This window comes from Eleutherodactylus coqui, chromosome 2 (assembly GCF_035609145.1).
Source record: "Eleutherodactylus coqui strain aEleCoq1 chromosome 2, aEleCoq1.hap1, whole genome shotgun sequence".
Taxonomy (NCBI): domain Eukaryota; kingdom Metazoa; phylum Chordata; class Amphibia; order Anura; family Eleutherodactylidae; genus Eleutherodactylus; species Eleutherodactylus coqui.
Window position 1 is genome coordinate 240603610 of NC_089838.1, and position 27838 is coordinate 240631447.

At 43.8% G+C, this 27838-nt stretch overlaps 1 protein-coding gene across 2 annotated transcripts in view; it reads right to left on the minus strand.

Annotated features, from left to right (window-relative positions):
• Positions 1-27838, minus strand: part of CRTC3 (CREB regulated transcription coactivator 3) — a 122972-nt gene that overhangs the window by 72866 nt on the left and 22268 nt on the right. For both annotated transcript variants that reach the window (XM_066592691.1, XM_066592690.1), the window contains exon 2: positions 22954-23064. In XM_066592691.1, coding sequence (XP_066448788.1) covers positions 22954-23064 — 111 coding nt within the window. The remainder of the gene's footprint in view (positions 1-22953; positions 23065-27838) is intronic.

A 27838-nucleotide genomic window follows, 5' to 3' on the forward strand; every position in this document is an offset into this window, starting at 1 on the left:
GTGACAAGTAATAAGGTGAGGGCAGCAAAGATGGAAAAATGTGTTTAGCCATAGTGGCCCTTTACAAAAGAAGCGGTCAGCTCTCCCAACGTGTTTGTTTTAGCTACTGCTTCTATACCCTATAGAATTACAACCCTGGAGCATCTTAACTTACTATGCTACCATGTGTAGCTCCTCTATTATTCCTCTTGGACTTTTAAGAATAAAAGTACAATGGAGGCTTCCATTTCTCTTGTCAATAGTGTCCACACAGTATGACAGTGTGACCAAAAGTTAGGGTGCCTTCATCACTTGTAAGCCTGTTTGTCTTTATGTGATTGATGTCAACCTTGTATAAGTCTATTTGTCTCCCTATCCTGAATGGTGTGATGTTATTGGTAGTTTGAGGATTGGGGGAGGAGTTTTGAAGAGAAGGGAGAGAAGAGTTCATTAGTTGGTGGTCGGTGAAGGAGGTGCGCGTGGAAGAGATGGGCTGATGCTCCTGTCGGTGCTTAGCCACGCTCATGTCTCTTCCGCTAGGAGGCGCTTTCTAGGAGATGGTGTGGGTGTATGAGTGCCACACACTCCCCCACTGAACCACACAGAGAGGAAACACCAGAAATCAGCTACAGCTAGCGTCAGTTGTAAGAGAGTGTGGAAGGCCGTGTGACACGAGTGGCTGTCCCAAGAGAATGTCCATCAGATAACCGACTGAGGATGTGTGCGCCTTGGAGAAAAGAACTTTCTGTTTTTCAGTATATCAGGAAATGTAAAGCTCAAATCTGTTCAGAAGCATCTATACCTGTGTTGAGAAGTACAAGTAACGTTGCCTGTATTGGAAAAATCAAGGTTGAACAGTGAGTAAAAGGAAACAGTGTGTCCCCAGTTCTGAAAACCTTTTTGTTTGTGGATTCATTTATTCATGGCAAGTGACTTGTCACTTGTCTCAGGACACTGGCGTCACGACAACAATCTATAACTAATCTGTAGTAATCAACCCACTACATCTTATCTTCCTTGCTAGTGGCTAAGCTGGGCTACACATTGGCCTTTTGGAAAAAAAGAGACGGTAGAGCCACCGTGAACCTGACCATCTTGAACCCCACTGTCTTCCCTGGCTGAAGGCCTGGTTCTCTGTCACTATACCAGACGTCACCCCTTTCAATTAAAAATTTAAAGCAAAACTCGTGGCAAGAACAATTACACTGCTGATTTGTGGCAGAAATACACAGCTGAATGTACCCCTCAACTAACTGCTCTTTACTCAATAAGCATATTGTGACAACTTAGACCCATTGCATTGGTAGTCTAATGTCCCATTTAGACAGGACGAAAGAAGACACAGCAACTCAACATGGCATCGATCCCACAAGTGGATAGAAGACATCTCGAGGAATGGTGAGCTGTGCCTTCTAGATAACCACCTGCAGCTCCATGGAATTTGTAGGTGCAGGATCTTGGGCGTGAGTGGACCTTTCCTTCACATATCATAAATACTCGACTGGGCTCATGCCAAGTGAATGTGCAGGCCGCACCATTCATAGGAACACTCCAGAATTCTCATTCTGTCCAAATCAAGGCCTACAGAACAGTGCATTATCCAGCTGGAATATTCCATCATTATGGGGCTACATGAAGTCACAGAGCAGTGAGATGTAGCAAACACCAATGACGTCTTTAGGCAGACCAGTGGAACCAACCCATGCCTTGAGAACATACACCACAATAATATGGAAACACCACCATGGCTTTTCGTGAGGTCTGCGCAACACACAAACTCTACCATCAGCCCAAAACAATTAATACTGTGACGCATTGGGCCATGCCACATATTGCTAGTCTTCTAGGGTCAAGTCAGTCATCTTATGAGCCTGGGCGAGACGCTCTGTTTTGTCTTCTGCCTCCATATTTCATGGAAGCTACAGACCACCGCACTGATCTGCACAGGATGGATGTGGGGCCGCCGGCACTGACCTGCGCGGGATGGATGTGGAGCCGCCGGCACCAATGTGGATGAATTTTAGCCAGACACCACTAATTGTGATAATTAGGCACCTGTGGTTGACCACTGCGCTGTCCACTGTGAGTAGTAATGCCTTCTATACTGTATTCACATGCCTCAATCCACAGTGTCACTTGTGTAATGTTATATGCCCGCACAACTTCAGAAATGGAATGTCCTAGTTGCCTACAGCGCTGTGGAGTTAGAGTCCCAGGAAATGTACAAATAAATATATAATATAATTATTTTTATAGATTTGGTACAAGGCCAACTGCACACAAAACAGATTTTTGCTGCGAAATCCTCGGTTGGCGTTTGCTTGGAGGATACACAGCAAATACCTTTTTTAAAGCAAGGTATGTAAACTCGCTTTTCCCCCTTACACTCGCGGAAACTAATTGCAATTTCCGCGAGCGAGGAATAATTGTAGCATGCTTTATTTTGCTGCAGACATTTGCGCGGAAGGCTGTCTGTCCTGCAGCCCATCCACAATTTACATCGCGGATAGGCCACGGGTACCCACATCTTTGCCTACCGATGGCACGGGAAAAACAAGCATTTAAAAAAAAAAAAATAAAAAAATCAGTACTGCGTATGACTGATGGCAAGCGTCCGCAATACAGCAGGGTCACCGTCCGTGGTCGGAGCCGGAATCCGCTGCACTTCTGATGATTTTTTTTCCATTTCCATTTGTTATATAGATATCACCCAGTATACATAAATCAGTTAGCATTAATTTGTTTATTTTCTGAAACTCCTGGAAGCTTCCTCCATGTGATCTCTATTCTGACCAGCTGAGGTTTACTTTGGTTTATGTGCTCTCAAACTAGTCAGTTTCTCAGTCAACACAATTTCTGTGTGATGCTGAAATATGGACCCGACCACAGAAGCTTTTTAGCGGGGGACACAGACACGCCTATCACAGTTCCTGATAATCACACAGCTCCTCACAGCTCATCCTCCTGACTGCATACTTATGGTCTGTAGCTTATTTAGGTGAATATAGAAGGTAATGGCAAAGTTTTCCCTGCAGCAGAGATGGTACAGGCTCTGATGATACATCATGGGACTAATAGCACAGAATAGTGAAAGTGAGCAGGCAGAAATCTCAGAACAAGATTGTGCCTGATAAGTATCAGACAGTAGGCTGAACTGCATGGAAGCAACCAATATACATAGTGGACATCCAGAGTGTGATAGGCAATCAGGGATGGAAAAATGTGTTTTTGCCAGAGTGGCTCTTTAAACGGAATGATTGGTGTATATTTTTTACTATTTAAAACCGGATAGTGAAACATATATTCATTTTTCACTTGTTTTAATTTTAGGATTGTAGATTTTCTTAATGTACTGAACTGTAGTTATCAGCATTTAGACAGATGCTTTACAACAGAACGTATGGACCATTCACATAATGGAAAGGAGGGGACCTGCTGACGCCTATGGGAGACTATTTTAGGTGCTCTAGGTGTGCTGAGCGGCTGAGGAGAAAGTTGCAAACGTCCGCAGACTAAAGCCCTGGTTGTTCCCCCTGAGGACGCCGCAAGGCGAAACACGTCGGGGTGGCTATAGTTTAGGTTTTATTAGGGTTTTGGTGGTGCTGAGTTATTAATCTCTACATAGGCTTTTGGAAGTTGGCCATCCAGGCCTATGTTTTAGTGTGTATATGCACAATTACACACAATACTGATTGATGACTGCTGGTCACATTTCATTGCTACCACCATTTGCCCCTTTATTTTAATCCTTTCCAATCCCCTGTCTGACCTCTGAAGACATTAGGATTTAAGGCTGTACAGCTCCGATGTTGGAAGACGTCCGCCGGGGTTCTCTTACTATATATTGCCAGCCTCTCTGCTGTCAGAGCCAATCCAACGTGTGACCTCATGCAGTACTGGCTTTAGCCAGCAGATAGCGCCGTGTAACGGCAGAAAAAGAGTAACCCCCCTAGGAAAACCAGGATACAAATTGGATTGGAAAGTGTTAAATATCATTCGATGTTGTCTTTGTTGAATAATATATAGATTACATTTTAAAGGATATTACTATGGGGTTTTTTTGCCTTCGGGTTATAGAAACACAATTCTAACTGCCAGAGTATTCCTAGGGCAAATCCATAATGTATATGAAGATTATTATTATTATTATTATACATAGCTGTCACCTGTTATTGTAATCCTGCCTGTAATAACAAGTCTGCTGAAATTTTTTCTCTACAGAACAAGAATTGTCAGACTATTATTAGGCTTAGGCTGGGTTCACACAGGGCAGATTTGCCGCGGAAATTCCGTGCGGAATTTCCGCTCGGCAAATCTGCCTGCGGCCGCTAATCTCGGTATTAGCCAGCCATGTGGACGAGATTTCTCAGAAATCTCGTCCACACGGGGCGGCCAATCTGCTGCGGTTAATCCGGCCGAAACCGCAGCTGCGGTGCGGCTTTGCCGACCGCAGCATGTCCATTCTTTTTTCTTTCCGCTGCGGCCGCGCTCTCCTCTATGGGAGCGTCGGCCGCAGCGGAAGATCGAGCGTCTGGGGCACTTCAAAGCTGCCGCAGGCTTTTCAGCGGCGCTTCTCCCGGCGGAAATCTCGCGGTTTTTGCTGCGGTCAAACCGCAACATTTCCGGTGGGAATCCGCCCCGTGTGACCCCAGCCTTAGGGGTCAGTGTGAAAACTGTAGGATTTAAAAATATATATATAAAAATCGGGCCGTTGAATACGAACACAAAAAACTAAATAAGAAAGAAAAAAAAAAATTCATAGAATCATAAAGTTGGAAGGGACCTCCAGGGTCATCAGGTCCAACCTCCTGCTCAATGCAGGATTTACTAAATCATCCCAGACAGATGTCTGTCCAGCCTCTGTTTGAAGACTTTTATTGAGGTCAGCTGCATATGACTGGGTCAGATTCTGCATGTGGGAGCCCGCAGCAGAATCAGACCCTGTGCCCAGCCAACATCTGCGTGTACCTGACATTTTTCTTTTTCTGTACTGCGCATGATCCACACTGCGAACTGTTGAACGTGTGCAGTATAGGTTTTAATTTTTATTTATTTTTTTTTAAAATTCCTGCGCTTTCCGTATCGCTGCTAGGCAATGACGCAGGTACCCATTACCTTTCTGCAAGGTCACTGCGGAAGGACCGCGGGTCGGAAAACCTCCATTGACTTCAATGGAAGCCGTCCATACAGAATCCAGACTGAAATAAAGCATGCTGCGATTTTTCCTCCTCTCATGTACAGGAAAAAAACGCTTTTCCACAGCATACTAAGGGCGGTATGTGCTACAGAATCCGGAGGCGGACGCCCGCTCCAGATTCCGCAATGCAAATCCAGCCGTGTGCAGCCGGCTTAAAGGAGTACTCACCACTTCCCGCGGAACCTGTTCCACTCATTGATCACCCCCTCACTGTCAGAAAGTTTTCTAATATCTAATCTGTGTCTTCTCCCTTTCAGTTTCACCCCATTGCTTCTAGTCTTTCCTTGTACAAATGAGAATAGGGCTGATCCCTTTGCATTGTGACAGCCCTTCATATATTTGTAGACAGCTATTAAGTCTCCTCTCAGCCTTCTCTTTTGCAAGTTAAACATTCCCAGATCCTTTAACCGTTCCTCATAGGACATTACTTATAGACCACTCACCATCTTGGTAACTCTTCTCCGAACTTGCTCCAGTTTGTCTGGGTCTTTTTTGAAAAATAGGGTGCCCAAATCTAGACACAGTACTCTTGATGAGGTCTGAGCAAGGAAGAATAGAGGGGCATAATTACCTCACGAGGCTCTATACTTCTCCTAATACATTCCAGAATTGTGTTTGTCTTTTTTGTTGCTGCATCACAGTGCTGACTCATGTTCAGTCTGCGATTTTGTAGTATACCCAAGTCTCTCTCATGTGCTGCTTAGCCCAATCTCTTCCAGTATTTGCCTTTTTTCACTTTTCTTGCCCAGATGTAGGACTTTGCATTTCTCCCTGTTAAATACCATTCTGTTAGTCGCCGCCCACTGTTCAAGCTTGTCTAGTGTTAGCCATCCTTCATAGCTTTGTATAATTGGCAAATTTGATCAGTTTCCCCTCATCTAGATCATTTATTAAAAAAAAATGTTGAACACTGGGCCCAGGACAGAGCCTTGTGGTACCCTACTTCACACTTTCTTCTAGTTGGATGTGCAGCCATTTATGACCACTCTTTGAGCCCAAGTGAAAAATTGCTCATGTGACTGAACCCATTCAGATGAATGGGTTCATTTTCTGCGCAAGTTTTGTCCGCCTCGGTCGCTGACAAAAATAAAAATCTGTTCAAAACATGAAAACATAAAAAAATTTATATAAGAGCTCATTTTCTGAGGACACGTTGCCTTTAAAGGTTTTCTCTACAATGGGTAATTGTAAAAGTAAACTAAACATGGGTCCCTCTTCTGAGCTCTGGAGTATCTGATACTAACATGAAAAGAAGAAGATAACTGGCATTATCAGATGTATATAAAACTGCCACTACACAGATTATCTCTGTAGGTATATTTGTACAAATTGTTATTGCTTGCTACACAGTCCGAAAGGTCAGTAAACAACTTTCGGAGTTGCCTCTTCTATGTTAACATGGGTGTTGGCTCCCACTCCTTAAGAAGTCTACAAAGCTAGATGGGCGATATGATCAGTATCCATGGTTACTGATCTATGTGGATGAAGAATAATGACCAATAAGCTCAGAGTATCCTACACACTTTCAGGACTGATCTTCTAAGTGAAGAAGTTCATTCATATTTCTAATCCCAGCAAGTTACATTCTAGCACATAAAAAAAAATGTTGTGAAATTCGTATTACTTAAAGAAAATGTAATATCACCTCATTTTTTAACGTTTGTAATTAAATGGGCAATGGCAGGCTGCACAATATACGGAGCGGAGCGTTTCCAGCACGTATCAGCTCTAACACAACAGCTCCAGCTGATTGGTAGTGATATTAGGTGATGGAAAGCAGAAACCTATCCTGAACACAGTTCATCAATATTTTAAAAACTTGGACAACGCCTTTAGGGTACTGTCACACAGTGTAAATGGTGCGGATTTTCAGCAGCGGAAAATCAAAGTCTGCATAATTTCGAAGTCAAAAACTGCAACATTGTCATGGATTTTGGTGTGGATTTGCAACTGATTTTACCCTTTCAAAAGAAGGGGTGCTGCAGATTTGCACCAAAATCAACACTAACTGTGCGGATTGTGATGTGGTTTTTGGAGTAGAAATGATGTGTAATCTACACCATTTACACATTTCCAATACATGTGAACGTACCTTTAAAAAAAAAACAAAAAAAAAACTAGAATTAGAAAAGCCCTTAAAAAAAAAAAAAAAAATTGATTTCAAGGTTTGCATAGCTGCATTGTTTACATCTCAGGGTTCTAGCTCTGGCAACTTTCGCTTCCTTCATTTATTCTGTCATCCATGATACCTTGTTTGGCTTCACTGCCAGTAAAAGATATACCCATCTCACCTCTGAAATAACATATGGGCAGATATCAGCCTCCTCACTCCTTCCTCCTGGATCACTGCCTCATTTGGCTCTTCAGTCTGCAGCTTGTGCCTATGCAGGCACAACACCCACCAAATATGGTGGAATTGCTGCAGATTTCACCACTTGCAAATCCACATCAAAATCGCTATACGAAACATGGGCATGTGAAAGCAATACTCTCCTAACATGGTCATCATGTCTTTCTTCTGCCTTGCTGCTTAAGGAGCTATTCTAGTGTAAACACATTTTTCTATCCCTGTACCTATCCCTTGATTGCCTGTCACAGTCTGGAGTCTCCTATGTATATAGCAGTCACTTTCATGCATTACGGCCTCCTGTTTGATACTTATCAGGCACCATCTTGAGGATTAAAGGTCTCCCTGCTTTCTCTTTCACTTTTCTGTGCCATCAATCCCATGATGCAGCAGCACATCACATGAGCAGCTAGAGTTTGTACCATCTCTGCCTGTAGAGAGGACACTGATCGATAACCATAAATTCTTACTAGATTCCCCCATTACCACAGAGTAGATTGAGAAAGCTCTATTATCTATGGTAAGAGAAAAGGCACAGGGATCGGATGGCATCCCTATCGAAATACACATACAATATTAAGCAGATGCAAATTCTGCAGCTGCTCTCCCTTTATGACAGGGTATTTGCAGAAAATCATTTTCTGGACTAATTTTCTCAAGCTACTATCGTAAGTACACGCTGCTTCCCTATATATAGGCCAGGATTTGTATTTATGTTATATACTTGAAAAAGGCGTCTGCAAACGCCAAAACGCATTGTATGTGATATAATAAACTTGTTAATGTAAGCATCGGTCATTAACTTCAAACCCCGGACCCCTGAAGCGCTGAGTTTTTTCTTTTTTTTCCCTCCTTTTACCTTTAAATACAATGTCATTTATGTCCTACACCTAAAACCAATTTTTATCTATCTATTAGGGTGACTACCCACTACAGTTTTTTTTCACTGCGAAATTCGCAGCGGTTTTTTTTCTGCAGGGGTCTATGGGATTTGTAATGTTAAAATCGCGATCGCGTAAAATCACAATTTACTGCGAAACTGCGATTTTGCGGAATCACGATTTTAACATTACAAGTCCCATAGACCCCTGCAGAAATAAAAAACGCTGCGAATTTCGCAGTGAAAAAAAACTGTAGTGGGTAGTCACCCTTATGGAGTCGAGTTGCCCTGCAATTCGGTCTTCCTTGGTGGAGGTCACAGACCTCCTTAGTCTTATAATGGGTATGCCACTTCCACACACCCCAAAGGTCTGTTTGTTGGGACTGCTAAATGAAGAATACTTTACTTTATGGCTCATAAAGCTACTGCACTTAGATAAATCACTGATAGTGGCAGCAATCAAAATAGATAATAGATAGATATATTCATTGAGGAAAAAAAAGACTATTGGTAACATTCAAAAATAGAGAACACAAACACACACATATACATATACATATATATATAAATAAAAAGGACATGCAACAATGAAAACACAACGACGTTCCACCTCTGTCGCCCCAGTAAAAACTGTGGAGAAAGGGTACTAGTCAGTATGTCTGAGATGGACAAATGGTGGGTGGAGGAAAATACAAAAACAAGACTTAGAAGAGAAAAGTGCAGGGTCTATTCATAACTCTGTCAGGTGTTATTTTGGGAGCTTTTTATCTTTATGCTCCAATTTTTTGCCCCCTTGTTTGAGAATTACTCGCCGTTTACCACTGGTGTAGGCCACAACCAGTCTTGTGAGCATAACTCACGGTCTACCGCTGGTGTAGGCCACAACCAGTTTTGAACTCTTTAGGCCTCCTGCACACGGGCAACACCGCATCGCTGCGAGAAAAATCGCAGCGATATCGCATCGCTGCACCGTATGATATCGCTGCGATTTTCTCTCAATACCGCGATTTTGTAGCGCTACAAAGTCACATGTGACGCTACAAAATCACGCGACTTTGTAGCATCTGCTACTGTCAAAGTTGCATCGCATGCAAACCGCGTTTTCGTGCGATGCGACGCAACAGAGAGGAAGGCTCCATAGGCTAACATGGGCTACAAAACCTCGCGTGTCGCGGGCATATGGCCGGACCTGCGAGGTTTGTGTGTGGTTTTGTAGCATGCTACAAAACATCTCATGTGTGAGGGAACCCATAGGAAACCATGGGCTTCACATACATGCGATTTGTAGCATCGTAGCAACGCTACAAAATTGCGCGACTTTGTCGACCGTGTGAAGGAGGCCTTATACAATACCCCTGATGAAACCCAACAGAGTAGAAATGCATTGGGTCTATGCATAAGACACTAGTTTTTTGTATCTCATCCTGCACCACCGTACACATGTACTCTTAGCCAAGTGTGCATTTATTCTGAATGTTATGGAAGCTACTGCAAAATACTTCTAGCAGCGGCTTATCTCCCAGAACAAAAAAACATTTCTGTCATATGATGTGTATGGCGGCCTCCTGACTCAGTCAGGTTCAGTCTATATACATCTAATGTGCATTTCTAGTCTAAGGCCAGTTTCACATGAGTGTAATACAGCTGCATTTCTGTTCCTGTATTAGGCCTTGTTCACACGGGCGACACGGCATCGCCACGAGAAAATTGCAGCGATATTGCATCGCTGATTCGTGCAATATCGCTGTGCTTTCTCGCAGTGATACTGTAATTTTGTAGCGCTACAAAGCCAGATGTGGTGCTACAAGGTCACATAATATTTAAGCCCTACCCAAAAAAATAAGTCCTAGCTGCAGAAGTTTTTAATAAAAAGTATACACCACCTTAGAAGCACTGTCCCCGGAACTGCTTTTCATCTCTTCTGGCTGGCGATTGAAAAATCCCTGCCTCCTGGAAATGCTGGCTGTGATTGGCTGACGTTTAGCCAATCAGAGCCAGCGCTCGATGAATGGCCGTGATTGATTCGAGTGCTGGCTGTAATTAGCCAAGCATCAGCCAATCCCATCTAGCACCTCCAGGAGGTGGGGATTTTTCAATCCCCAGCCAGAGGAGATGAGGAACAGTTTCCGGGACCCAGAGAAAAGATGCGGCTGGCTGACAGCGCGTCTAATGTCATGTATACTTTTTCTTTTAAACCTGCAGCTAGGGCTTAGGTGACAGCTTTGACAGTAGGATTTCCTACTGTGAAAGTTGCATCACATCGCACGTAAATAGCGTTTCTGTGCGATGCAACAGAGAGAAAGGCTCCATAGGGAAACATGGGCTACAAAACATCACACGTCGCGTGCGTATCGCAGGACACGCGAGGTTTTGGTGCCGGGATGTCGCATGCCACAAAACACCGCATGTGTGAATTAACCCATAGGAAAGCATGGGCTTCACATGCATGCGACAAAATTGCGCGACTTTGTTGCCCGTCTTATGGCAACAAATCCTGGCCGCAACCTGGGGCTAATAACTCAAAACTGAAAGCATTATAGCAATTTACAATACTGTCAACCTAGGTCATTAGACCCATGGTTGGGCCTGGACTTCCAGTCATGATATGCACACAGAAATACATCCATATTTTGCTTGTGTGAAACAGACCTTACCGTTTCACATATATGAGCCCTGGAATGGGGGGGGGGGGGGGGGGGGGACTATATTGATACCACTGGCACGCAAACATTTTTCTTTTATGGGACAGATAATGAGGATAGAATGAAGTGCAGCTAAACTGTTATTTTCCTAGCAGACATAGCTGATATGCACTTCAAATACTGCTTAATGTTTAATGTTCAAACTTTTTTGTAGTTCTTAATACGTTGATAAGAATGCTCAAGAGAGAAGACATAAGGTCTAAAAAACAGCTGTCAGTCCAGCCTTACTGATGGATCTCCGATTGAGACTCAGTCTGCAGTTTCTATATTCAGTAATACCATGTCTCCCCGAAAATAAGCCCTAGCATGAATTTTCAGGATTTGTGAGGATACACAAGTTACAGTTAATAAAAAGTCAATTTAACTAGTATCCAGACAGCTATACATGTAAAAAAAAAAGTTAAAGCTTTTGGAGCAAAAATTAAAATAAGACCCTGTCTTGGGGGTATGTAGAAGCTGCAGAAAATGAAAAAGTGCAAAAATTGTAATCAAACCTTATTGCACAAATAGTCAGCTCAAAATGCAAGTGAAAAAAATATTTGCTCGCAACGGTGTCCATAGCTTTTAAATCTGTTCCCAATCATTAAAACACCCATCGTTGGCCACTGAGCTGGTCCACATAGGCGTCAATGCCTTATATGACATATTCCCACTACACAGTGACACCGTGGATTGAGGAATGATAAATGCCTGCGTAACTTCAGATATGGAATGTCCCATACATCTGGCACCCGCCGTGTCTCATTCAAAATTCGATAATTCGTGTCACCGTACCATGAAAATGTTGGACAGTGTCCAACCTCACTCACAAGATAGCGCCTCAAAAAATGTATACAGGTGTGTGCGTTTTCAAGCTGTCACCTGAGGTAATGCCACTTCATAATCAATCAATTTTACATACAGCTGTTCCATGACTTTTGGCACATCAGTGCATATAGATAGCACTGGATCCACAAGATGTGGTGGTCAAAGCTCACCTCTTTCCCTCCCTGCACAGGTCACAGAACATGTCAAGGACAATCTCCTATAGAAGTCACTGCGTTCCCTGTCCATTGTGTAGATAGATAATACACGCAATAGGCGTGAATGCTGATCACCGCTGTTGCAGCCGCATGTTTGCTATCATCGACAGCTTACATGGGCCGTCCAAAGCAAGTGCCACACTGCATAGTTTTGCTGTAATAGCAGCATATCCCTATGGCCTTAGGGCCTGCGATCATGCCAGAGGAATGCAACAACTGGCTCACTGATTGGTTTTTCTGGTTTTATGTAAATAAAGCCTAATTATACTATAAAGAAAAGTCTAGCAACTTGCTAATAAATGTTACGTTTTAGATATTCCAAATTTTGCAAGATCTTCAAGAACATGATTTTTATTTTACATATAGTGGCTTAAAATGTATAATAATGTACAGAGTGATGTATTTTAATTATACTGATACATCATAACAAATCATACTAGCTTCTGGATGTAAATAATGATCTCATTTACCAACAGGTAAATAGTTACCCTTTGAGGAACCTTACTAATAACACAACTCAAACACATCCAAAAAGGGTATAATCACACATGCCAGTTTGGTGGTTTTTTCCTCCCACATGTGCAATATACTACCATATCATGACAAGTACTGCATGTCTGTAGCTCTGATTTTAAAGACTATGTACCAACAGGTACTGGTGTATCTGGTCTCCACCAGACAAATGGGTGGAGACGTGGGAGGTATTTGATACGCCCTGCCCACAGCTGCTGATTGCAATTTTCCCCACTGGGGGGGAACAGCCACTGTTGTCGGCGGCGGAGAGGGCACTGACTGCGCCGGACAGCATAGTCTGGAGGAGATAAGTAAAAACGTCTGAGAATCGTTAGCCGCCGAGGACGCATATAGCTGCAGAGCAGGCAGGGCAAAATTGGGCCCCGTGGAGCGGCGGGGTAGTTCACAGAGCAGCGTGAAGAGTTACAGCAGCGGTACTGCCAATATCTCATTTTGTCTGCCAGCACCGCTCCACCTCTATCTTTTCTTCTCCCCGTCCCCCGCAGACTCTGAGCCGCCATCAAGGTATCCGCGGCCCCAGTCTCCGCTGACGTCTGCTGCCATCAAGTCAGCCAATCAAGAGTTGTGACGTTCCCTATAACTCCTGCACGACATACCCAGGTCTCCAGCCATTTTTCTGGTGGGGACAAGATACAACAGCACCGTACCGTCATATATAACAAAAAATAAGCAACTTGCAAACTTTATAACAAAGCCTACGATGTGGTCCATGCAGCTTCTATACAGACCTGTGTATCCAAGTCCTGTCTTTCTTTCTCCTAATTCTTGACAAAGTACAGTACTGTGCAAAAGTTTTAGGCAGGTGTGAAAAAATGTTGCATAGTAAGAATGCTTTCAAAAATAGAGCAGTTTATTATTTATCTTTAACAAAATACAAAGTGAATCAGCAAAACAAACTACATCAAATCAGTATTTGGTGTGACGGCCCTTTGCAGTTAAAACCGCATCAATTCTTCCAGGTACACTCTCTTTCTCCTTAGGGAGAACACCTAAACGGTCAGTGAGTGAGGAGACTTATAAGGCCATTCATGCTCCTCTGGGTAATATGCAAAAAAGGGAGATGGAACAATACCTCCACAGTGCCACCTATAGGTACACTTTCACACAGTTTTTGAAGGCAGGGAGGTTGTTCCAAACATCTTGGAGAACTGACCTCCAGAACCCCTTGTTCTTCTTTACGCTGAAGATAGGTCTTAATGACACTGGCTGTATGTTTGGGGTTGAAATCTAAGCCCTGGTCCAAAAATAAGCCCCACCTACACTACATGGAGGGAAAAAAAAAAAAAAGCAATATTTACCTAGCAGGCGCCATCCAGGTCCCTCCCGCTGTTCCCCACAGTGCTTGGCACCAACAGAACTTTGCTTACTGGTAACTGGGTTTGAAAACCCCGCCTCCAGCAAGCAATTGCTCTGATTGGTTCTCGAGAGCCGCGGCTTAGCCAATCCCTGCAGCGACCAACGAAACAATCACAGCCAATGTGATTGGTTTTCAAATCCCATTACCAGCAAGCAATGTTCTGTCGGTGGTGAGAACTGGTGAGAAGCCTGCAGAACTGTGGAGAGCAGCAGGAGGGACCCGGAGAGCGCCTGCTAGGAGAGCATTACAACGCATTCCCTGAAAATAAGACCCCCGTGCCTCTTTTGGGGCAAAAATTAATATAAGACCGGGTCTTATTTTCGGTAAACCGCTGTAAAATTACATTCATAAATCAACTTGTTAAGCTCTGGAATGTGTTGACACTCTATAAATAACTGGGCAGGGCCGTCCGCGTGTAGCTGTTCTTTTAGTTTTCACTCAGTACTGCGGATGGTCCGTACAGCGAGCCGTCGCCCGCCACAAATTCTGCAGCAAATATACGGCCGTGGGCAGGAGCCCTTACTACTACAATGGTCCTCAAGCCACCATCTGTGCGGACTTTGACTATATTCAGCTCTAGCGAGCGTCGCACGTGAGGTGATGCGAAGGTGCCATCCGAAGCATTACCGCTACATGTGAGCATAACAAAATATTTAGGGTATATCTACTGTTTACATATAAACCCTCTAAAGCTTTATAGGTAACTAGCTTACCCGTCGCGCGTTGCTGCGAAGACAGACAGACATACATTTATTCGTTTTTATATATCTAGATAACCAATCACAGCGCAGCTTTCATGTTACCTCAGTGGTATAATATATAACAACCAATCACAGCGCAGCTTTCATGTTACCTTAGCAGTATAAAATATAGCAACCAATCACAGCGCAGCTTTCAAGTTACCTCAGCAGTAAGAGAAATAACAACCAATCACAGCGCAACTTTTATTCTGCCTCAGCAATATAAAAAATAGCAACCAATCACAGCGCAGCTTTCATGTTACCTCTGCGGTATTATATATAGCAACCAATCACAGCGCAGCTTTCATGTTACCTTAGTGGTATAATATATAACAACGAATCGCAGCGCAGCTTTCATGCAACCTCAGTAGTATAAGAAGTAGCCACCAATTACAGGACAGCTTTCATGTTACCTCAGCAGTATAAGAAAAAGCAACCAATCACAGCACAGCTTTCATTTTACCTCAGCATTCTCAATATCCAGCAATTGTCTTGCGAAACGTTCGGCGGATGCATCATTTTCTGGTTGAACACGCATCCCGTTGCTCATAATGCCTTTTGGTTTCGTGCTTGAGATGGAAATCAAACGATCTTTGTCTGGGGGGCATAACTGTCGACGATGCTCGCACGCGCGCCACCTATCATAGGATAGTTGTACTATGCCTATAATCTTCCCAGGAGTATACTCAGCAACTTCCCAAAGTCTCATGGCAATTGGATGAATGGTGTAGTAATGCATAAAGGACAGACAGACAGACATACATTCATTTATATATCAGGAAGTGAGAGAATTAGATTCCGTACGTAAAATTTGGACGCTAATTCTTTTGCGCATAGAATTGAATAATCCAGTTGGGACCCATTAGCTTTTCCTATTTATGACATATTCAATGCCCGTGCCAAATTTCAAGTTTCTATGACATTGGGAAGCGAGAAAATTAGATTCCGTACGTAAAATTTGGACGCTAATTCTTTGGCGCATAGAATTGAATAATCGAGCTGGGACCCATTAGCTTTTCCTATTTATGACATAATCAATGCTCCTGCCAAATTTCATGTTTCTACAACATCGGGAAGTGAGAGAATTAGTGGCAATGATGGAAATCGAACGATCTACGTGTGGGGGCGTAACTGTCGACGACGCACGCATGCGCGCCATTTATTGTAGCATATATGTACTATGCCTATAATCTTCCCAGGAGTGTACTCAACAACTTCCCAAAGTTTCATGGCGATCGGATGAATGGTGTAGTAGCGCATAAAGGACAAAGACAGACAGACAGACAGACAGACAGACAGACAGACAGACAGACAGACAGACAGACAGACAGACAGACAGACAGACAGACAGACAGACAGACAGACAGACAGGACATTCAATTTTATATATATAGATAAAAGGGGTTTACTTTATTTGTAAAACTGCTTTGCCACAGAAATCCTTGCTAGAGGGGTTTTCAAGGCAAATCCTATTGATTACCTAGCCTCCGGACAGGTCATCAATGATCGATCAGGTGGGGTCTGCCACTTGTCCGATCAGCATCTGCCATTAGCACCACAACGCAGTGTACACAGCTGAAGCAGATTGCTCCGATCCCTGTGTAGTGGCCGGCACAGGGAAATTGTAGATGCAGCTACCATTAAAAATCAATTGTGACTGCAATTACCAGCATCAGCCACTACACAGCGGTTGGAGCAATCTGCTTCGCTCCGTACACTGCGTTATGGCGCTGACAGCGGGCACTTGAACAGCTGATCAGCTATTGAGGATAGGTCATCAATAGTATTTACATGGAGACTCCGTTTTTTTTTTTCCCATAGAACATATGATGCGACAGAGCATAAAAACCCGATTGCAACAAGTAATTACTGGAAGGGTAGGGCTGGGTGATTAATCAAATTAATTTGATATTTTAACCCCTTTCCATCACAGTCCGTTTTTTTCTCTATATTTCATTTTCATCCGTACCTTTAAAAAATAATTTAGATTTCTGGCGATAAGTACAAAAGGGCTTTTTGTACCACGACAACCCTGGCTCAAGGGCCAAACGCTTCATCCGGCGGAGCTCCAGATGTGCTGAACGGCCTTGGCGTAAATCCAAACAGACTGCGGACTTCATCCATTTCAAATTTATACTTAAAACCTACAATCTCGCCCTCCACCATGCCAAACGAGTCTACTTCGCCTACCTCATCTCCTCTCTAACCCACAACCCCAGACAACTCTTCGACACCTTCGATTCCCTCCACAGCCCCTGTCACCGACCTTGGCGCTGGAGAGCTAGCCACACATTTCAAAGAAAAAAAATTTAAATTATCCATAAAGAATTCCCCAAACAGTGCACAGCTATCCATGACTCCGAACTTGGTTCTGACCTCTCCTTCACCCCCCCCCCCCCCCCTCATCCAATCTCTGGCCCGAAACTGAGGTATTATCGCGATCTCCAGTGTGAAGGAGCCCTCATAGCGTAGTAAAAATTGCATGTTATATTTATTCTGTCACAACGATTACAGAGGTATTAAGTTTATAAAAAAAATTTAAAAAAAAATCTGACCCTCATAATTCTATTTTCCCATCAGTAGTGCGCTGGTGAGAGGGCTTGTTTTCTGCAGCGTGAGCTGCAGTTTTTTTTATACCATTTTGGGGTACATACAACTTTGATCACTTTTTATTCAATTTTATTCAATTTTTTTGGAGACAAGATAATCAAAAAACCGTATTATGTATATTTTCCTGATGACGTTCACCATGTAAAGTAAATGTGATATTTTAATAAATTGGAATCTTACATATAGGGGGATACCAATTTTTTTTTAATGCAACAAATCGGACAACGTGTGAGAAGCTGGAAATCAAAACGACTGTGGGTTGGCCAATTTCCAGCGACTCAGCGCTATGCTTATACTATCTGACTTAGCAGTGTAGCGGGGCAGCCTCAGTGCAGCTGTAGAGAGATCAATACATGGGGGGGGGGGGGGGGGGAGGCATCGTTATTAGAGATCAGTACATGAGGGGATGGGCTGATGTGTAAGACAATAGTACAGCTGAGTAGGTGTGAATCTAGGTGAGATAAAACACTTACTGGAAGTTGCAGCAACATCTGTTTACCTCTCCAGCAGCTCCCTCTTCCTCATTTTCCTACTCCTGCCCTCTCCATAGACTTCTATGAGCAGCAGCTGTACTCTGAGCTCTCTTGTAATGGACTTCTGTGTACAATTTTATCAGTGCATTCAGAGTGAGTGATCAGGAGGCGGCAGGAGGAGGAGAAATGGCTAATGAGTGTGTGTATATTATATATATAATTGTCTCATTACATAATGGCTCTATTACACAGTTTATTATACTTGTTTGTACTACAGATTTATGAAAATTATTTTTATACACACACAGACACACAAAAAAGGTTTTGTTGCTAGTTACTGTTGCAACACAAAAGTAAGGTTAGAGAAGATATTAACATCTATAATATATTATTTCAGAAAAAAAGTTGATCCATCTGTGCTCCCAGCAGCTGCGTGACACGGCTCAGTCTTAAAATACCTCCGTAGTAATGAGCGCTCCACTCCCAAGGGACACAAAGTCACGCAACACTCGTCCATGTGAACAAGAACATCACAACCATTCACTGGGAGGAGTTTCTTTTGTCCATGACCCATTGCACGTGTCTAGTAACTCCCCTGGGACTCCGCCCCATCCAATCAAAACCATAGAGCAATTAAAATGGCCGTCCTACGGTAAATGGATGCCCACAATTATTAAAGCCAAGCAATAAGTGCTAGTGCACCATTTTAGCTCTTCTTATGTAGTCACTTGGTCCCATCCACCTGGTGCTGACTAATGAAGATAGTGGCATCTGAATAACTGTGCTTCTCATAAAGTCTGGTGTTCCCTGAGCCCTCATCAGGGGTTCCCCAGAAGACAACGACACGACTTGTCACTTTCACAAAAGGAAAGACAAACAGCAAAGAAGGCTGAAATCCCGGTGGTAAAAATATCTGAGCCAAATTATAGCCTAGAAGAAGAAATATAGACTGCCTTACCAGCCCCTACACCAAGCTTATAGGCAAGGGTGGCATTAGGGGTTCCCCAGGGGTGGCATTAGCGGTATCTCAGGGGTGGAAGCATTGCTCAGGGGTTACTCTGTGCTAATAAAGTGGTGAGGAACTGCAATAACTATTCCTGTACAATGAACATGGTGCCAAATTTTGGCATTATGTCAAATGATCATTTCATTTCTCATCTCACATGTACAGAAATGTAATAAATGCCTTTCAGAGAATAAGGGGAAGCAGGGTCCCTGCAGCAACTTCCAATGTTCTCATTGGGATCCCTCCCAGCTGTTCGGCCCGCTATCTATCCCACGCTGACTCTTATTTGCAGGTGCAGGTCTTGGGAAACAGAATTCTTCATTTAATGAAAGGGCAGGGGTAATAATGTCACACCTGGCAAAAACAGTTAGCGTTTCTGGGCAAGGAGGGAAACCAATCTGCTTGCTTCTATAACTTTATAAATTATGTTCCTTTAGTGCCAGATGAAAAGAGGGCACCAGCAGAGACACAGGGGGGCCAATAGGGCTCCGAGTCACTATGAATATACTACACTATTCTAGATTTCAAATACTATGCAAACTAGCAGAGCCCTCATATAGTGGGCACCAGAGTGACCATTACACTAATGCAAGTGAATGAAATCACAGAGGGTAAAGGGAGGGTACAATGAAAAAGTCGCAGAACACCCTAAAAGTATAGATTTTAATACAATGAAAACTGGGGTTTTGAACCAAAAAGAACACAAACATGTAGCGTATTGTGGAGACACTACGGGGTTGTGCAACTTAATGGTAGTTCTGTAACAAAGTTTGCCGTGACTCTGCATCAAGGGTAGGCCGTCCAGACAATAAAGGCCCTTAGATTTGTGCAAACTAAGTACAGACCTCCAGAGATAGAGGGAGAGTCTATAAGGAACTTGTGGCACGAAACTACACTTAAGAGTCATCAGAAAGGAGGAAAAAAGAAAGAAATATCAAGGAGGTCCAGAAACCTCAACAGAGTTAGTGAAAAAAATATAATAAATGAGATTAGTCGAGACCAGACTCCAAAGAGCAAGGGCAGCCCACAGATACAACGTGGAGGTTCATGTAGGTCAGTTCTAATCAAAGAATGCCCAACATGAACTCCTATTAGCTGCATACGGCACTGCATAAGCGGGGGGGGGGGGGGGGGCAGGGGGTATGTATTTGTTGTTTTAGTGCATGCAGGGCTAGATTTACAGAAATTGTAGAACTCAGAAAAGTCTTAACAAAATGGAACAAATGAAAGAAGTTGTTTAGATTCTGATAGTCCTGGATGCTTTCCTTGAGGGTGGGCGTACACAACGCTACACTAGTCCATGGCTTGTGGCTGGTATCGCAGCTTCATTAAAGTGAATGTGGCTGAGCTACAATACTAAGCGAAAACTGTAGACCGGATGGCACAGTTGCAAACCCCTATAACGTAACCACCCCCAAAAACACACAGTAATAAAATAAAAATTAAGTGCTTCCGGAGAGAGGCAGAGATTATTATAACGCCCAGTGTGTTAAATGAATTCACCCTTAACAGGCAAAAAAAAAAAATCCCCAAACTCGCTAGTTCTACACACTTCAGGCTGGTAGCAGACTCATGCAGCAAAGCGGGCCCAGCACACCATGGCGGAAGCATATTCAGCAACGGCTTGACCGGCTATTACATCACAGCAAAGGGCTCGTTCACATTTTTATTGTGTATTACGCACGTGATACATGGCTGCTTGACAGGCGGTGAATGGAGTCAATGTAGGGAAATGGATTTTCATTGATGCATTCACATTAGCGTATAGACATATGCAAGAGAAAGACCGCAGCATGCCATTTCACTGCGTATCGCATAACGTGAGCCCTATTCTTTTCTATGGGCAGCGTATGCAACGCTGTTCATGCGCAATGCATTGTGTATAGGTGATGATTAGAGATGAGCGAGCACCCAAATGCTCAGGTCCGCGTTATTCCAGTCGAGCTTTTCCGAAAATTCGAGAGCTCTACTCGAATAACGAACCCCATTGACTTCAATGGGAGACTCGAGCATTTTTGTATGTGGGACGCCAGGTCCCAAGCTTTGTTTTTTCTTCTTCTTGGTCTCTCTCTCTCAAAAAATTTGCCAATGACGTGCGCTGCGTCGCAGCAGGGAGGGGCCAACACAGGCTGATAAAACGCAGCAGGTTCCCACAGTGTTTTACGCATACAGTAGTGTGAAGGAGCCCAAAGTCTCACAAGCAGCTCATCGTGTCATCGTGACACAACCCTTCGAGGAGCATTTTCCTCTAAAATAAAAAATTCACCATTTATGTATATAGTATGTGTGTTTTTGATGCCATCTGCTGTCAAGTTGTTAGATACAGCTGTTAATTAATTATATCTGTGCCTGGGAAAGCCATGACAATATATTTGGCCAGAATTTCAGCTCCCAAAAAGTCTGTCACACAGTTACCTCCTTAAAGGGGTTCGCTCACCAAAATCAGGATAGGAAGAGTTGTAAAATGATTGATCGCTGGGAGACCCCCAAGGATTACGAGAACCGTGCACTCCGAGTTCTCAGAGAATGGAGCAACAGTGTGCATGTATGATAACCACTCCAGTCACTTCTATGGGGATAACAGAGATAGTCAAGCGCATCGCTATCAGGGTGCCTTCACACGGACGCTAAAACGCCGCATTTTTTGCTCTATGTGAAAGTAAGTAAAAAAGCAGATTTATGAAACCAATGTCTTTCAATGGTTTCATTTACATCTGCGATTAGTTCTCTGTTGCGATACCAAAACAATCGTGGCATGTTCTATCTTTTGGAGTTTTTTGCTTTTTTTTCTAGCAGCCGAGGTTTCCATATGCAGCCATGGTTTGTTTGATTTGGGTGAAAAAAGGCATGACAACGCACTTTACAAAGCGGGCACACATTTGCCTTATCACAGTGTTTTTCGCCCACCCAAAAACGCAAACGCCTGTGTGGAGGCACCCTCCGTGATATTCTCAGGATCCTTGGTTCCCAATGGTCGAATGCCCAACAAAAAGTCACCTATCGTCTATACTGTGGATAGTGGATAAGGGATTTTGGTGGGCTAGCCCCTTATACTGTCAATGTGCTTACATGTGAAGCAAGACTAGAGCAGGGAATAAGTAGGCGTTTTGGCCTTTCAGGAGGCCAAAAAAGTTGGGCAACAACCCCTGAATGAACTACAAATGGCATCTATAAACTTTCCTTTAAAAACTTTATGGATACTTGAAGTGTGCGACTCTCCCTTCTTTACTTGCATGCAAGGCATAGACATACCAAACACACACTGTAAATACTAGAAAATCCTTGATTCAGTGACAATATCTTACCTGGAAATCAAATGGACTACTGCTAATCTGGTTTACATTTGGCAATAAGCCACCAAAGTACTGAGCTGGAGATTGTGCAAGTAGCAACTACTGCAGTTTTTGGAACTGAACTTCACAGAAAAATCTAGGTATGCAAGTCCCTAAGAAAACACTTCAGTCACCACAACTCAGACAGATAAATAAGTTACAGATAAAAACCTGTTTAATTGGTCATTAAAATGTAACTTTGTATCAATTTAAAAGCAAGGAGCCCTGTCAATCCCTAAAGGACCCTGTGAATCACAGAGCACCCGCCCCAAAAGGGGCAACCTGTCAGGAACCCTATTGTTCCCTAAAAAAAAACCTATTATAAATGGAAGAGGGAAAAAAATTAATGATGTACCAACCAATAGAAACAGAAGGAAAAAAGAAAGTCAATGTAGGTCAAAAAAAGGATCAACATCAGATCAATTATCATCAAAAAGTCTACATATACACCAAATCAATATATTGTATTGGACTCCAAGATTGATACCTGGATTATAGTTTGACAAGATACCAATGACACAAGTTATACTTACATTATCATATAAGCATGTCCAAGATACTGAAACCAGTGACACCTACCATAGTCAGATTGTCATGTACACATGTACCAAGCAATTCAGTGCAACTGTACTAAATGCCAAACATTCCTTTGAAACTTTATGGATACATGTTCTTAAAACGTGAGACTGTCCGTTCTTTACTAGCATGCAAGGCATAGACAAACACACACGCTGTAAATACCAGTGAATCCTTGATACAGAGACAATATCTTACCTGGAAATCAGATGGACTGCTGCTAATCTGGTTTACATTTGGCAAAGAGCCACCATAGTACTGAGCCCGAGATTGTGCAAGTCGCAACTGCTGCAGCTTTTGAAACTGAACCTGCAAAGCCAAAAAGAAAAGGGTTATTAAAAGCAAGTCTGTAAAATGCAACACCGACGACACTGGATAGGAAGATATATATCTGGATTTATTTTGGAGACTGCCCTTGGACAATAGCACTTAAAGGGGTTGTCTCGCGAAAGCAAGTGGGGTTATACACTTCTGTATGGCCATATTAATGCACTTTGTAATATACATCGTGCATTAAATATGAGCCATACAGAAGTTATTCCACTTACCTGCTCCGTTGCTAGCGTCCACGTCTCCATGGTTCCGTCTAATTTCGCTGGCGGCTTGCTTTTTTAGACGCGCTTGCGCAGTCCGTTCTTCTGCTCTGAGCACGAGCCGCTTCAGCGTGCTCGCCGCTACAGCTCTTCTGCGCATGCGCAGACGAGCTGTAACTTCTCGGGAGCGCGCTGGAGCGGCCATTCTGCTACCATCCTCTCTTAGAGGAAGGTGCAGAAACTTGAGCCGCCCAGCAGTGCCGAGAAGCCACCCAGCCGCCCAGGTAAGTGATGGGTCGGGGGTGACGAGTGACTAACTGGCCTGGGCCCCGGGGCCTACCGCTGTGGCCCGGGGCCTACATCTGTCGCGAGGGGCCTGCCGCTGTGGCCCGGGGCCTGCCGCTGTGGCCCGGGGCCTGCCGCTGTGGCCCGGGGACTGCCGCTGTGGCCCGGGGCCCAGCACGGGGGAGCCGGGGCCCAGCACGGGGGAGCCGGGGCCCAGCACGGGGGAGCCGGGGCCCAGCACGGGGGAGCCGGGGCCCAGCACGGGGGAGCCGGGGCCCAGCACCGGTTACCTGCTGCCTGGCAGTGGGTGACTGTGGCCCAAGAGCGTGTACCGTGGTCGGCCGCGTTCAATCCCGAGGCCCGGTCGGTGGCTGTGGGGTCTGGTCGGCGGCCGCGGGGCGTCTGGTTGTCAGGGAGACACAGCTGGTAGCGTCTCGGGAGCGCGCACTTCGGGCTACAGCAAGCGCGGTGCACCATGGGAGAAACCCGCGGTGCACCTTGAGAAACGAACAGGCGGCCATCTTTGGGAAACGTTTTATAAGTTGCTGAAACACAAGAACTGTGAGTAGAAACCGGCTTTAAAACCCATTTACACGTGTGCATAGTAATGTATGCTTAAGAAGGGGGACTGGGCAATAAAAAAATTACACCCTTGCCTCGAGACAACCCCTTTAAGCCCCATTTAGAGGGGACGAATGTCGGGCAAATGATACATGACACTCGTCCCCGCACACACTTGCTCTGGTGCTGCTGCAAGGGAGCCAGTATCGTTGGCTCACAGCGGGGCTGCTGGAGGAGACTTCTCTCCACACGCTCCCCTGGCCCTCTCCATTGACTTAATGTAGCGGCCGTTCACTACTGAACGGCCACTATTTAGATTAAACGATCAGCGCTCAGCTCATCATTTATGGTGCATTGCTGAACGCTCAGTGTAAATAGCAGCCGTTCAGTACTGAACGGCCACTATGTTAAGTCAATGGAGAGGAGCAGGGGAGTGCAAGGAGAGAAATCTCCTGAGCCTCCCCGCCCTCCTGCTGGCCGCTCTGTGAGCAAGCCAGCGCTACTAGCTCCCGTGCAACAGCACAGAAGCGAGGACACACAGGGACGAATGTTGGGAATTGTTTGTCTGACATTCCTCCCGCCTAAATGGACCTTTATAATGAGATTAGTAATTATTAGGAAATTATAGTACCAATGTTTCTGGTGGCGCAATGCACCACACAGCTCTGCTACATGCACGTCACATACACACAACTCTGCAACATAAATTCTTCATCCCATACAACAGGAATCACAAGAAGCACAGCACTTGGGATGAAAGACCTGTGATGACGTCACTGTCATGTGATCAGGGGCAACGCATTTAACTCACTCACGGACAGACAGGTGGTCGTTAGTATTTGGATTAGGATACATTATTTTATATAAAGCAATGTTCTAATTTATGCTGAATCTTCTACGTTTGCAAACGTTTTATGCCTACATTTCACTGGTAAGCTTCCAAAGACATACATACATACTTCTGTAATAAAAATGATTTAATATTAATTTATCCAACTTTGTCATATACTTTGCATTTCAGTTCGTCACCATTTTCAAGATCTGTTTTTTACCTTCAGCCACTGGAAACATTAAGGGAGTTTGCCCCCCCCCCCCCTTCTCCCACAAAAGAACCCGATTAACTGGATAGGGCGCAAGTATCTAATCAATAGGGGTTTGACTAATGAGACTTCTACCGTTTGCAGAAAAATGGGTACCAAAACGTTCCAAAATGAAGTGATGGTCCATTTTTAAATGGAATTGCCAGAGAAAGCCAAGCTCCATTCATTCGGGGACTGTTGGAACCCTTGTTCTCATGATCAGTGGTGCTCCCAGTGACCAGACTCCAGCTGACCAGATACTTCTCTCTTATCCTCTGGATAGGGGCTATGCTTTTTTGGTGGAGAACCTCTTTAATGGCTTATAGTCAGAGTCTTAAAACAATAAATCCATCCTGACAATCTTGTTCACACTGCTGATACTTCATACAATGGAGGAGAGCCACCAAGCTGAAGAATTGTGCTGCTACTACAATGTTTAGCTCACAGAGGTTTGTCTAGACCAGTGCTTCACAAACCAAAGTGGGCCTGACTGGTAAGGCGCCAACCAGCTGTTCATGAGCACAGCTGGGCAGCCAATGTTGACAAAAGTGAGGATATATTACAAACCTTTCTATGCTTACAACAATGCCTGCTTGGCAACTGATTTGGACTGTTCTGCTGCGGTGAGGAGAAAAATGTTCCAAAAATTTGAGGCAATTTACAAAAAAATTGGCACGAATTAAAGACCCGAATACATGATGTTTAGTTATCCAAACCTGCCAATAATGGCAAAGATAGGTGGCTGTAATGTGTATGGGGTGCTCAACTTTCCTCTGACAGATGTCTAAGTAAGGAAAGACTGCAGACGTTGAATTTCAATGCCTGATACTTTTGTTTGCAGCCTGCCCCGGGGCTACATGGCTGCGGCTTACCTCCCTATGAACATGAACACTCAGCTGAACAGTCAAGTGCTTGGAGCAGTCAACTGTCAGCCAAATGATCATTTAGCCGACAATGGTTGAAGATGTATGGGCACTCTAAGACTATTGGCAAGGCCCAAACATGACCATCTTCTTGTTGCTGTGGCCCCAGTAGAAAAATTATGAAGCCCAGTCTAGATATTTACTATACATAGTGACAGAAATAAAAATTAAAAGATATATTCTGCTTAACATAGAAACAATAGATTTTACATTTGGTTTAAGTAAACCCAGTTAATGATAGCCACAGCTTTATCCATCACCATCAATAATCCATCCACAAGCCAGGTTAAATGATAATTGAAGAGGTGATTTCCAAAGTAACTTGTATCCCTTTTCCAAAGACACCGAGGCAAGAGCAGTTATGTACTTTCCATGGTGCCTACTGTATCATTAGTAACATGTTCTAGCCAAAATCCCTGAAATACCTAAAAAACATCCACTGCAAAGTTTCCAAAGTCACATCACAGAAAATCCTGTTTTGTGGAAAGTGGCATTTATTGGATTTAAGTCCCTTTAGAAATCACCTCTTCAATGGAGCCTGTAATTAAGAGAAAAATAAATATAATCTATTGGAGAATTTACTTGATGCACTAATCTTTCTAGAAATGTACTACTGATGCTTTACATAAATAATATTTATTTATATAGCGCCAACTTATTCCGCAGCACTTTCAAACATGGGTTAAATGCAAACGATACAACAATTACAATGTGAGGTACGACCAGTTTGAAACAAATGGGATGGGGGTGGTACAGGAGGTACAAGGGGGGGCCACTCCAGTAATTTTTAAAATTCATTATGTAACCATCCCCCAGTATATATAACCAAGTTAGTGTTACTATGGCTAGTTATTTCTATCTGAATCTCCTAGCCTCTTCTTCCTAAGATGATCATGGGATCTCAGTTCTGATCATCTCAGATCTACTCAGGGTTATGGAATGATTTTCTAGTTTGTGTGATACTATTACATGGATCTGCCACATAAACAGCCTACAGAGGGATTCAGGCACTCCTGTCACAGTTACTGATGATCACAGTTATAATAGAGGAGATCATCCTCCTGACTGTATGGCTATGGTCTATAGCTTATCTAGGAGAATACAGAAGGTAACGATAATTAAACAGTCCCCGCCAACAGGCAAAATGGTATAGCCTTTGCTAATGCTGTGCTGATGCATCAGGGAATTATGTGAAACTCAAAGTAAAAAATCTCAACCTGAAGATGGTACCCGATAAGCATCAGACAGGGGGCTGCAATGCAGGGAAGTGGCTGGAATACACAGAGGCGACCTCCAGAGTGTGATAGGTAATTAAGTGAGGGGGTAGGGATGGATCAACATGTTTTCTCTCAAGTGGCCATTTAAAGGGGCTTTCTAGTTCTAAACTATTGATGACCTATCCTCAGGACCGCTGCACCAGTGACTGGAGCTGCTGCGTGCCGAAAGCAGAGCCCTGTACAGTACACAGTAGCCTGGAATGGAAAAGCAGGCACAGGTCAGATGTGAATGATAGAAATGTTATCGATAACCTATTGTGGAAAAATCAGACATCCTCCCTTATAGAAGAAGTTGGATTCTGGACTGCTTACATGCCATTTTTAAGCTCTACTCGCACCTCATTTTTCCTCCATTGCAGGTAAATTTCAGCAGTATTTCCTGACATGCCCATTGTTTCTCCATTACTAAACAGCCACTGCAGGGA